At 38.2% G+C, this 13,470-nt stretch overlaps 1 protein-coding gene across 1 annotated transcript in view; it reads left to right on the top strand.

Moving 5' to 3' along the window:
* C5 (complement C5) overlaps nucleotides 1-13,470 on the top strand; it is a 92,056-nt gene that overhangs the window by 31,514 nt on the left and 47,072 nt on the right. The window contains exons 10-18 of the mRNA XM_058524745.1: nucleotides 1,409-1,524; nucleotides 3,691-3,876; nucleotides 5,152-5,355; nucleotides 6,897-7,106; nucleotides 7,233-7,382; nucleotides 8,416-8,545; nucleotides 9,545-9,607; nucleotides 10,702-10,899; nucleotides 12,484-12,574. Of these exons, the coding sequence (XP_058380728.1) occupies nucleotides 1,409-1,524; nucleotides 3,691-3,876; nucleotides 5,152-5,355; nucleotides 6,897-7,106; nucleotides 7,233-7,382; nucleotides 8,416-8,545; nucleotides 9,545-9,607; nucleotides 10,702-10,899; nucleotides 12,484-12,574 (1,348 nt within the window). The remainder of the gene's footprint in view (nucleotides 1-1,408; nucleotides 1,525-3,690; nucleotides 3,877-5,151; nucleotides 5,356-6,896; nucleotides 7,107-7,232; nucleotides 7,383-8,415; nucleotides 8,546-9,544; nucleotides 9,608-10,701; nucleotides 10,900-12,483; nucleotides 12,575-13,470) is intronic.

The following is a 13,470-nucleotide window of genomic DNA, read 5'->3' as shown; positions in this document are numbered from 1 at the left end:
CCACTCCAGTGGTTTTTTAACAGTTATTAATTATTTTTCCAAGTTGGGTCAAATTGTCTTACTTCTAGTATGTCTTGATTACTAATGTTCTTTGTGCTTTCAGGTTTATATTGAACCCCCAACTAACCTTGAACTAATCATTTAACCACATTGAGTCTGTTGGGTGAAATGAGAGTTAGACCAGATGATCCCTAAGGCCCCGTCAACCTCTTTGAATTTGTCCTTCTAGGGTGGCAGAATGAAGAATTGAGGTAATTATCCAGTTATTGAGCACCTTGTATATATCAGATGCTCAATAGATGTTGGAGAATAATGGTAACTTTATATTCCTTCCCTGACTATTGGTTTTGACTTTATTTTACTGTTTCTTTCTTACTTTTTTTCTCAATTTATTTCAAATTAATTCACTTTAGACAATATTTACAAGATATTCAGAGAGTGCTGCTAATCATGCAGGCTTACAAACATGAATGATGTATAATCCCAGCACTCAAGTGGCTTATAAATTAGTACCAGCTATAAGCCAGGTAAACAAACAACTCTGTTACAGGAAGGACTTCCGTTTGTGCTCTAAGCAAAGTACTTAATGCTATGACCTTCATAAGAGGGTGAGCTCCTAGATGATTGTTGAACAACCAGGAACAGTGTCCTGAAGATTATCAGTCTTGAAGGATAAGTAGGGTTTTGAGGCAGGGATCATAGACAGGGTGAAATGGGGCACCCTCCAGAGAGGGCACATACCAACGGTGGAAAGCAAAGCTTGATCTTTGAGAATAGCAGATTATCCAGTTGGCTGAAGTACAGGGTACATATGGGGGGTGTCAGGGATGTAATATTGGAAAGGAGTTTGGGAATACTAGAGTTTTGTATGTTATTCTTAATAAGCTTAAGTTTTGCTTAAGTTTTGGCTGGAGGGTAACACTATTGGGCTCTGCCAGTGGACCCTCAGGGTTGTCTCTACCTCAAGCACTCTTTTCTGTCTTCCTCTCCATTGCTCTCCATATCCCTGAACTCTAATGGTGAACCCCCTGTAAGGCTCAGTCTCTGGCCTACCCTTTTCTTCTCTCCTTAATCCTTTGTACACACACAACTGAAACTCAGACCACTGACAAAAAGTGATATCTTCTCATTCTTCCTCAGTCCAGTCCTATAGCTCTATTTCCACGAGGGGTATCTCTACATACAAGCCTTGTCCATAAGGCTTTGGAAACTCCTGAGATCTAAGCTGTTCTCTGCACTGCCCCTCTGAGCCATGACCCATGTCCTACTTACCAGTGGTAAATGAATGAGTGCAGGAACAGAGTGAGTGAATGAGTAAGCACGTGGAGACAGAGAGAGACAAAATAGATACCCATACAGATCGTTATACTCCTGAAAAACGTCAACATGATCCTTGTCATTTCTTTAGGTGGATTTTCTGAAGAGGCAGAAATTCCTGGCATCCAATATGTCCTCTCTCCCTACACACTGAATTTGGTTGCTACCCCTCTTTTCTTGAAGCCTGGGATTCCATATCCTGTCAAGGTAGATGAAGGGGGGAGAGCTGCTGAATATGATGGTCTTTTTCTGTTTACAGAAAACATGGGGGTGGCAAACACAGGAAGGATGCTGAAGAGGCAAGCACGGAGGGAACTCATTGTGTGAAACCTGCCCCTCCTGTGAGTGCAGACAGGGGCGGGAAACTGCAGGCCAGCTTCAGCTCAGCAATGATTTCAACCCTTAGGGCAAGTGTCGGTATTTAGTAAGACAGCCTGTGTTAGGCATTCCCTAAATAAGCAATGTGTTAAATGATATGTAAATAGAACCCCATACGTCTATAGTTTAAAAAATACTAACATTTAAAATTATTTGGTGGCAGGTTCTTGAAAAGCCTTCAGATAGAGATATCATTCGTTGAAGATAAACCCCTTTCTCTCACCATTTTTTACTTCTTGTGTGTCTCTGAGTTTGCATTCCTGTGCTTTTCGCTCTGTATTCTCTTCGTGTATAACTGTCTGATCTCGTCTCTCTGTATTGTTCTCTGTCCTTTCCATCTTGACTCTGTCCCTGACTCTCTTTTCACTGTCTTTTTTTGCTGCCTCCTTCCTCTTTAGTATTTTCTCTCCTTCCTCTGCTTTTCCTTTTTTAAATGCTGATGGTATGAAGTTAAAACATTCATATAATTTTTTAAAATTATATTTTATTATATTTATAAAATGGAAATTCTGTTTCCTGTCCTTAATTTAGAAAGCTAGAGCAGAATGTTTTATTTTCTTACTCTTTGAAAACGTGTTGCTTTTAAAAATCAACTTTAGTATAATTAAAATGTGTTACTTGTTACTCACTGTGGGTCACTGGATTTTAAGAGAAGAAGATTTACCAAGCCCAAGCAAGCTTTGGACATGCCTGTAGCTTCTTATATACATATATAATATATATAATAATATATATTACTACATAATCTGTTGTTGTTAGTGCCCTTGAGCCAATTCCGACTCCCAGCGACCCTGGGTAAAGCAGAGCAGAACCCGTTCTTTTCAAGCCATCCTCTCACCTTCCAGCGCTCTATCAGACAATGCTCTGCTGCTAGTCATAGGGTTTTCATGGCCAGTTTTTTTGGGAGTGGGTGTGCCCAGGTCCTTCTTCCAAGTCTTTGTTAGTCTGGAAGCTCTGCTGAAACCTGCCCACCATGGGTGACACTGCTGGTATTTGAAATATCTGTGGCATAGCTTTCAGCATCACAGCAGCACGCAGCTGCCACAGTATGACAACCACAGATGGGTGATGTGGTTCCCTGACTGGGAAATGACCCCGGGCAGCAGTGGTAAGAAGGCCAAATCTTAACCACTAGACCACCAGAGCTCGCTATTACTGTATAATACATATGATAGCATATAATATATTATGGATAATATATAGTAATATATAATATATCATAAAAGATCATAAAATATGTCATTATATAGAATATATTTATATTATTTTTAAATATCTTTGGGGGCCAGCCCTGTGGCATAGCGGTTAAGTGTGCGAGCTCTGCTGCTGGCAGCCCGGGTTCGGATCCCGGGCGCACACCAACGCACCGCTTGTCAGGCCATGCTGTCGCGGCGTCCCATATAAAGTGGAGGAAGATGGGCATGGATGTTAGCCCAGGGCCAGTCTTCCTCAGCAAAAAGAGGAGGATTGGCATGGATGTTAGCTCAGGGCTGATCTCCCTCACAAAAAAAATAAAATATCTTTTATATATTTCATATCACATATAAAAATAAAATATATCTTTGTGGAAATTATGTATGACCAGAAACATGACGGTGCAAGGTAGAGGTTAAGGGAAAAAAAGATGCGTTTATTGCCTTTCATTTCCAAGAGAATCATTCCCAGAAGCGATTGCCTCATTTTCTCCTTTATCCAGTCTTAAAGCAGTTGAAGAAACACAAAAGTTAGATAGCAAATCTTATCACATCTACTTGGTGGACTTAACAGAATGATATTTATATTCTTATTCTGTTTGATATACAGGGAATCCATTAAAAAATGATTTAACTAAATAGAATTAAATCTTTCTATAAGCTGAGAATACGTGTCTGTTTACTGAATTAAACATGAATAATTTATTCTTTGGTGGGGAGGAAGGAAAACTATTTCAGAATTGTTATGCTTTAAAAGAAGTGATGAGCTGTTGACGTGGATTTGGACTGTTCTGACAAACAGGTGCAGGTTAAGGATTCGCTTGACCAATTGGTAGGAGGGGTCCCGGTGACCCTGAGTGCACAAACGGTCGATGTCAACCAAGAGACCTCAGACTTGGAGTCAAAGAAGAGTGTAACACATTCCAGTGACGGAGTAGCTTCATTTGTGGTTAATCTCCCATCTGAAGTGACGGTGCTGGAGTTTAACGTGAGCCGAATTCTCCTGTTAAATTTTCTAGGACAATGTGTACTTTTGACTGTGTGTTTTGGCTAGTGTGCAGAGCAGATGCGGCAGATTTTATACATGAGTCCAGTGAACAGTTCCACAATTTTGCATCCAAAAAAGGGGCAATCTGCTAATCCATTGAACGGTCCTTGAGAAAGATAAATCTATCAACTTTTTATTTGGGAATCATTATTTTCTCTTACATCAGTAAGACTATATTAGAATCTAGAAGCTTCAGAATAGGTATAGCAGTGGAAGTCAGTGGTAGGAATATTCTCTTTATTCTCCCTGTCATTTTTCATGTCTTTTCAGGGCCACAAAAGGGTCAAATGAAGAAGCCTCCTTTTTCTCTAGCCACATGAACAACTCCACCTTAGAGCTCACTTAATAGTCTTCTCTCTCAGCAAATAAGTTTAAGTTCCCAATCCCAAATAAAAAATCAGTAAGTTAATGATGCACATCAATGATTGCAGCGTGCGCACATTCACTATCATCTCCTGAGTGCTTAAGAAGTGCTAGGCATTGTGCTAAGAGCTGTATGTGGAACACATTTAATTCCCATTTAAGCAGCTCTATGAGTTAGAGAATATTATCTTTGCTATTATGCAGCTGAGGAAATGGAGGCTTCTAACCTCTCTTGTGATTAAATAACTTATCCAGATTTAATAAATGGTGGCCCTGGGATGCAAACCAATGCATATCTCACGCCAGAGCATGAGCTACGAACTCCTTTGCTGTCAAAGGTGGACATTGCTGCTATGATATCATTTCTGCCCCACTCCATGTTTATAAGAAACTCCTCTGTGCCACTACTTCCAATGAAACTGGGCCAGAGAGTCTCTGTGATGTTCATCCACAACTCCTGTCCCCCAGTTCTCAAAACCTCTCCATCACTACCTTTCTCTTACTCCAATTCCCGCCATCCCAACCCATAAGGAAGAGGAGTCCCCAACTTGCCATGACTTTTCAGGGAGGCTGCCAATGTTTGTTCCAGGAGCATCTCTTTCTCTTTGCTTCACCAGACTTTCCCACCATAACCCATAATCCCGTATTATCCCAATTATTGTCCATAGTCCTTCATAAAGTTACTTGATACCACAGCTGTACAAACATTGTAGTAATGGAGGATTTTTTTCTTTAGCATGTGGTGTTGTGAAATTTAGAAATTTAGAAAGCAAAGAAAGGAGTTTAAAGGGTATGTTCACAGAAAACACTACATCATAGTCCACTTGTCCTTTTTGAAATTTTCCTTTTCAGGTCAGGACCGATGACCCAGATCTTCCAGAAGAAAATCAGGCCAGCAAAGATTACCGAGCAATAGCATATTCATCTCTCAGCCAAAGTTACCTTTATATTGACTGGACTCAAAACTATAAAACTTTGCTCGTGGGAGAACATCTGAATATTATTGTTACCCCCAAAAGTCCATATATTGACAAAATAACTCACTATAATTACTTGGTAAGTAAAATAATGATAGATTTACATCTATCTATTCCTCCATCTGGAACATTTTCCTTTGCTTATACAGAAGCATTAGAATGACCCCTTACGTTTGTTTTTACAAAGCACTTTCAAGAATATCATCTAATTTGATAATCAGGTTTTCAAAAACCTTTGCGATAGGGCATGATTTTGATGACCACTTCACAGATGAGGAAACTGAGGGACAGAGAGGTTAGAAGACTCTCCGTGGTCACTCAGCTTGGAAGAGGAAGATTTTGATTTGAGCTGGGAACCTCTGACTCCTTGTCTGATACACCTTTCACCAACCAGAGCCTGATTACTCCGCAGAGAAAGCCTGATTAAATTCTCACATTACCTCTGCTGTATTTCTGGCCAAAGATTGCACACCTTAGTCCTATTTCCAATATGTGCATTTCGTTGGCATAAATGGGGGACCCAAATACTGCTTTTCCGAGTTGAGTCATTTCATGTCTGCTCCAATTCTACAGCTCAGCAACTTCCCTATTACATAATTTTTATTAAACAGAAGTGGCCAATCAAGCCTGTTGGTGAAACCAAGGAAAGAATGTGCAAAACATGATAAGGGCTTCCCAACAATTGCCAAAGAAATAGAACAAATTATTCCAATGGCTAGGCCAAAAAGGTGGTGATGGCTTTTTCAACATTTTTGAGAAAGAAATTAAAAAATAAATGAGAACCATAGATTATAATAACTGATAAAGAATTGGGGGCCCTGTTTGGGGATTACACATACCAAAACCACGTATGCAATCCTGCTCTCTAAGGATAATTTAAGAGATCTTTGAGGACATTTTGGCTTCATGTGATTTGTAAATTTTTTTTAACATTATGCCTCCAATTTAGAACCTAATCCCTGGCTTTAAAACTTAATTGCAAAATAAGATGCAGTCCACCTACTCATCTATTTTTTTTTTTTTTTAAGACCGGCCCTGAGCTAACATCTATTGCCAATCCTCCTCCTTTTTTTTCCCCAAAGCCCCAGTAGATAGTTGTACGTCATAGTTGCACATCCTTCTAGTTGCTGTATGTGGGACATGGCCTCAGTGTGGCCAGAGAAGCGGTGCCTCGGTGGGCGCCCGGGATCCGAACCAAGACCGCCAGTAACAGAGCGCGCGCACTTAACCACTAACCCACTGGGCCGGCCCTCTATTTTTTTTTAATCAATAAAACAAAGGAGATTTTAGTGACAGTACGATGACTTTAAGCAGATTTGGGGTCAAAATTTAGCTCTCTGATTTCTAATTTAGGTGATTTTGAACTAAAATCAATATGACATTTAGTTAATTCCTGAGCCTCAGTCCCTTCATCTGCACAATGGGGATAATATTGCCATCCTATTGGTTTATTGTGAGAATTAAAGGAGTTGAGTATACGTAAAAGTTCTTGGCACGTAGTAGGCCCATACGTGTTGACTTTCTTTTTCTTTAACATAATTTCTACTCCAGCTGTGAGCTCCATCCTGAAGCAAAGGTTTTGTTTTTGTAGTTATTGTTGCTACCACTGTTTATTTTTAGATTTTATCCAAGGGCAAAATCATTCACTTTGGCACAAGGGAGAAACTTCCAGATTCATCTTATCAAAGTATAAACATTCCAGTGACCCAGAACATGGTTCCTTCAGCCCGTCTCCTGGTCTATTACATCATCACAGGAGAGCAGACAGCAGAATTAGTGTCTGACTCAGTCTGGTTAAATATTGAAGAAAAGTGTGGTAACCAGCTCCAGGTGAGTCACGAATTATAAGTCACAATCAAATTTTCTTCTGAATAAAGGAGACTGTAAACGCAGCTACCTGTGAAGTTTTGTCTCATGCAATTGGCCTTTTCTTTTCTTTTTCAAATGACCTTTTAGGTTCGTCTGTCTCCAGGTACAGATGTGTATTCTCCAGGTCAACGTGTATCTCTTAATATGGCAACTGAGTCAGACTCCTGGGTGGCTTTAGCAGCAGTGGACAGTGCTATATATGGAGTCCAAGTGAAAGCCAAGAAGCCCCTGGAAAAAGTTAAGTAGTGCGTGGTCTTGGTTACTGGTGCATGCTGTGGCTCTGTGCAGTGCCTCACAAAGTGTCGCCACCAGGGGAGATTGTGGGGGAAGAACTGAGGAAAGAGTAGGCCTGCTTTTCTATAAGCTACTCAAAACAGTGATTCTTAGGAAGGTAAGCCGTCCTCAGGTTAGTCCCCAAGGGACAGGCCAATCCTTTGTTATTTTTTCAAGTGTAAAGTTAAGCGTTTTAAAAACATATGACCATGATAGCAATAATATTCATGGAGCGAAGTACCATCATGTGGGAGGGTTTGGGGATTTGAGAGAAGCTGCTTACACTAACAGCACAAGAGAAGACTGGATAGGCAACCTCTGGAGGGGGGGAGTTTGTTTACTCATTAAAATCTGTGGTGCAGAAGAATTTGAAAATGATGCAATGCCCCTAAGTTCCCCTTTATCTCCCCTATGCTCTGCTACTATTTTCGAGGGTTGAATTTCTTTGAACCAAGAAGACAGAACTGAGAAACTATAAAGTTAAAAACATTCAGAAAAGAAAAGACTTTTGGGGTCAAAATTAAAACTGGAATAAGCCCCCCAAAACAAGTTCTCACTCAGTTAGAATCTAGAGCCCTAAAACACAAGAGATTATGCTCCTTTTTTTTTTAGCAACTTAAAAAGTAATTTTTTGTTAATTCACTCATTCATGCATCCACTCATTTATTCTTTTTTGGAGGGGGAGGGGACATTATATTGATTGCAGCATGCATTTTATGTATAAAACGCCATGGGTTGGTTTCTAAGAATCACCTCATCAAAGCTCAAGACTTAGTTCTTGATTTAATTTTGAATAGGTATGTATTTATAAATACAAAGGGACAAACTAAAGAAATTTTGGGAAATTAAACTTGGGAAATTTGGTCTTTGGCCCTATGGTAAATGAGTGGCCTGTGTATTTCACAAGTTTGTTATCAAGTAACAGTTCATATCTTTAGTTCTTTAGAGGAATGGTTTATACATCTGAATAGGCTCAACATTTCACCTTTCTGGACAGGTGTTTCAGGTGTTAGAGAAGAGTGACCTGGGCTGTGGGGCAGGTGGCGGCCGCGACAATGCAGATGTATTCCACCTGGCTGGACTCACTTTCCTCACCAACGCAAATGCAGATGACACCGAAGAAAATGGTAAAACGCTCAGCATTTTTTGTTTCTTTTTCAAGTTGACTACTGAAATTTACATTATTATTTGCTCCCAGACCTCCTTTTTGTCCATCCTCCAAGAATATTCTCTACACTGATCTTAGAATGACATAGCTACATAACTCCCCTGTATAAAACGTTTTATTGGGCTTCAAGATAGAGTACAAATTCTTTAGTGTAGTACTCAAAGCCTTTCATGATCTTCTCCCTAGCTCTCTCCAACTATCTCTCATCCTGCTCTACCTTACCTTATGTTTAATCTATACAGAACCAAGGGTAGCTCTTGGGTGGCACTATGCTATTTTACACCTTTGGGCCTTTCCTCATCAGGACTGCTTTCTCTTTTATTAGCCTGGGGAAGCTAGTGTGAGAATCATCTCCTCTATGGGGCCACTTCCTCATATAGAACTGATCATCACCTCCTCTTTTAATAGGGAGAATATTGTAGAGACTAGATCTATTTATAAGTAATATAATAGCAGTGCATCATTGCACATTCTTACTTTTGGCGATACATCTTTTCTCAACTACTGCACTGTGAGCTCTTTAAGGGTGAGGACCACATCTTAATCATCTTCTTTCTATCGTTTTAAAATTGTTCATAATTACACTTGATACCATTATTTGTAATAATATAGCACAAATGACAAACAATAAAAATAGTATACCCAACAAAAACTTTGCTAACTCTAAGTGCTTAGGTATTTCTCTGTAATCAGTGGATCAGAAAGTTTGCAGGATTCGAAACCAAACTCAGATCAAACAAGTCAAACTATGTGACACTAGATCATGAGCTCCTCTAAGATAAAACAAGTCATATTAAGATGTGTAGTACACAATGTCCAGTTGAAAGCAGGCCCTCAATATTTGCTGAATGAATGAATGACTTATGAATGTTTTAAAAACTTCAATAATTTCATATAATTTTCTTTTTTGAGATTTTATTATTTTTTTCCGTCTTCTTTATCCTTTTTTTTAAAACAGATGAGCCTTGTAAAGAAATTCTCAGGCCAAGGAGAATGCTGCGAGAGAAAATAGAGGAAGAAGGTACTCTAAAAGTTTCATATGATTGTGAAGAGGTTATGATCATAGCATTCAAAAAAACTGGAGAAAACTAAACATTATCTAATTTCCCCTAATTCAAATAAAATAGGTGAAAAGAAAGATATATACAGACGTCTAGCTCACCTCCCTCAGAAAGATTAATCCAAATAAATCCAGCAGTTCATTTGCCATAACTTTAATCTAGGGAAAATAAGTGTTTATTATTTCTATCTCTAAAGTCTAAAAGATTAACTTTTATTTGTCACAAATATGTCCTCTCTACAAACTTTAGCAATTAAAATCATATTTTATTTTGACAAAATCCATGATTTGATTAACTTTGGGGTGTACCTGGAAATCTATTTCCTCTATTTCATATATTTAACAGTTAATAGTATTTTGGATTATTCTTTGGGAAATAAGTCTAATAGAAATTATTTTAAAACAATTATTTAAATGGAAATGTGATAACTGGCAATGTTACAAAAGCAATACTTTGAACTGAGAATCTGTGACCTGAGTTCAACTAATAGCCACACTTACAGTAATATAATTCCTTCCATTTGTATATGAGTTATTTTCATTCTAACCCTTGTTCTAAGTTCTAATGATATGAAAAGAGAGACACCAATTAATCTGAGAACTTAATGATGAAGAATGATGCCACTAGTGAAGGTCCACAAACCATATCATATAAGAAATGTTTGAAAAAATAGGATATTTAGCTTGAAGAAGGAAATACTTGTAAAGTAATGACAGCTATCTCCAAATATTGGAAGGCTTCTCAGATAGTTAACTTATTTTACTCAAAGGGTGCTGAACCCAAGGAGCCAGTTTCAAGAGTTAGTTCATTGAGCTTAGTTGCAGGAATCCCTTTAACCATTTAGTGTGATTTGGAATGGACGACCTTATGAGGCCACATTCTCCCCATTCCTAAAGTAGTTCCAAAGAGGGGCTGGTCAGTCAACTAGCCATGGATATTGTGGGAGAGGCGGTTGTATGGCAATAGAAAGTAAATATCCTTTGAGTTTCGTTTTAAGCCTGAGATGTTATGACTCTATTCATAATCAAATGCACTTGTATTATTACCACTTCAGCTTCCAAATACATACATGTAAAGGTAAAGAAATGTTGTTATGATGGAGCCTCTCTTAATGATCATGAAACCTGTGAGCAGCGAGCGGCACGGATTACAGTAGGCCCAAGATGCGTCCAAGCTTTCAAGATTTGCTGTACCGTTGCAAACCAGATCCGTGCTAACGAGACTCATAAAGGCATACAATTGGGAAGGCTACGTAAGTTTGACATTTTCTATCAGAATTCTGTCCAATATGAGGAATTTTGTGTAATTTTATGTTGCTAAGAAAGGTGATTTTCATGCTCTTTGAAAATAGAAAGTAGAAAAGATAATTTGTAAATGCCCACAAGAAAAAACATCTGTTATCATTTTGGGGAATCAAAAGAGAGATATATAGTATATATGTATATATATACACACAGAGCAGAGTGCGCTAGTCTATAGTCAAGACCCATGGCAAGTTTAAAGCTGACTAATTCTATAAACTTGAATGATTAGTTATCCTCTCTGAGCCTTAACCTCATTTTTAAAGGAAGAAACTTGGGCCAGATGATCTCCCATATGCCTTTGAGTTCTAAAATTCTATGGTTTTGTGATATTACAGCCATTAAAAATTCTGTTTATACCTATACTGACCAAATATAGCAAAAGATTTCTAAATCTAGCCTAATGTTAAGCATACTTATGTAAAAGTTGAAATCTTATTTCAGTTTCAACCACAATATATGTTGTCAGAATTTATAGAAATCTCATTAATATGCTTTTAGAAATTTTAGGACTTTTGTTTCATTTCTATATAGTCAAAACAAAACAAGCAGAATGACAGCTCTTTTTTCATAATCTGATTGTTTTGCTTAACAGTATGTCTTAAACATTGTCCATTTGAATGGATATATTTCTGCAAACATAAATTCTTGTGGCTATTTACCAAAACCACGTTATTGAATATATATAGGTTGTTTTCAGATTTTTGCTTATTACAAGCAGCATTTTCGTGAACAACATAGTACATATACTTTTCATTGTCCAATTTTTCAACTATAATCGTCTGGTTTAGCTTCACCTGCATGGAACTCAGTCTCTACAGCTCCTTCCTCTCTGGTCCTCTGCCCCTCATTCTAAATAGCTTGGCCTCCCAAAACTCCCATCCATCCTGCAACAACTCTGCAAGGGTCTGCATGGCTTCCTTTCTCTGCCCTGTATCCTGTAAACTGCCTCCAGACAGTAAACCTGGGCAATTTTAGGGTTCACCTTATCTGTCTCCCTTCTCTCAGGGATCCTAGTCCTGGGTCACTTATGCTCTAATGTCTGAAAACTGTCTTGTACAGTGTGTCTCCTTTTCTATTTTTTCAAGGCAGAGGGTAACTTCAGTCCCTATTAGTGCATCTTGGACAGAAGAAGTTCTGTCCATTTTTATTAAATGAAATATAAATAAATTTCTGAGCTAAGGCAGAGAATCACATAAATCTCCCTCTTTTATAATATAAACACAATTATTACAATTAAAAAAATGCAAATAACTTTGTAGACTGATCAGTATCTTGTATAATCTCAGGAACACTAAACATTTAGCAATTTGAGAAACAAATCATTAATGATATTTTTATGCTTCATTTGTTTTGTCAGTGCTGTTAGTGGAGAAATCCTAAGGCCTTTATAGTTCTATTTTGAAATCACTAAGCAAAATATTTAATTGAACTTTCAGAAAGTGCTTAACTTATAGATTAATATCCATATTTTAAAATTCAGCTCTAAGGAGAATTTGTTGTTTTTCCCTAATCAAGTATACTTGTTTCCCCAGAAATAAAGACCTTGTTACCAGTAACAAAGCCAGAAATAAGGAGCTATTTTCCAGAAAGCTGGTTATGGGAAGTTCATCACGTCTCCAAAAGGTATTATATTTCTTTGACATTCCTCTGAAAAATGTGGGGAAATGCAAATATTATGGCCAAAAAGCTGGAAACTACCCATTTTCCAATAGTTTATTTAAGAGTTAAGACGGTGATACCACTTGGTCAAATTTTGTTCTATTTTGCTTCTTTTTTTTTTTTTTAATGTGTGCTTTGCTCTAGTAATTGGTTCCAGGGCATGATTAACTCTTGGGGAAGAAGGTAATTAATTTCATTCCACTTCAGTAACCCTTTACTGAGCACAACTCTGTGCTATACACTACATCAAGCAGCCGTTTTCCTCCTGAAATATCTGTACCATAAAACAAACATTGATTAATAAGAAGAAAGTTTCTTTTCCTGTTAAAGTCCTTTACTCAACACAATTTTATGGAATGCCTAGTTTGTACCAAACACTGAAAACAGTGATGAACAGTGCTGAGTCCCCGAGCATCACCCTTCTCCTGGGGGATCTAAGCACTGACTTTCCAAGGAGCCGTCACAGCACTGAGTTCAGGACCTGGCATCTGTCTTCTAATGGGTCTCCTTGTCTCTATTTTTGTCCCTCTAATTCTTCCTCAACAGTGTTGTCCATTTCATCTGACATTGCCCCTTGGCTAGCACTTCCTCTTGTAAGCCTTCCCACCATGTCCCCTACCCTACAAGTGATTGGATGGATTACCCCTCCCGATTAACCCTGTTGCACATAACACACAGTATTATAATGGCCTGTTTACCTGTCTTCCACATTAAAATGTAAATACCTCCAAGACAAAGACTAAATTCAAATTACTGTCTTATATCTAGGACCTGGCATAGGGTCTGGCTTGTAGAGGCACTAAAATAAATGTGTTTAATCAATGATACTGCCTCTGAACTTTTAAAATGCTTTATTGGTG

This window comes from Diceros bicornis, chromosome 28 (assembly GCF_020826845.1).
Source record: "Diceros bicornis minor isolate mBicDic1 chromosome 28, mDicBic1.mat.cur, whole genome shotgun sequence".
NCBI lineage: Eukaryota > Metazoa > Chordata > Mammalia > Perissodactyla > Rhinocerotidae > Diceros > Diceros bicornis.
This window is presented reverse-complemented; position numbering and strand designations above follow the sequence as displayed.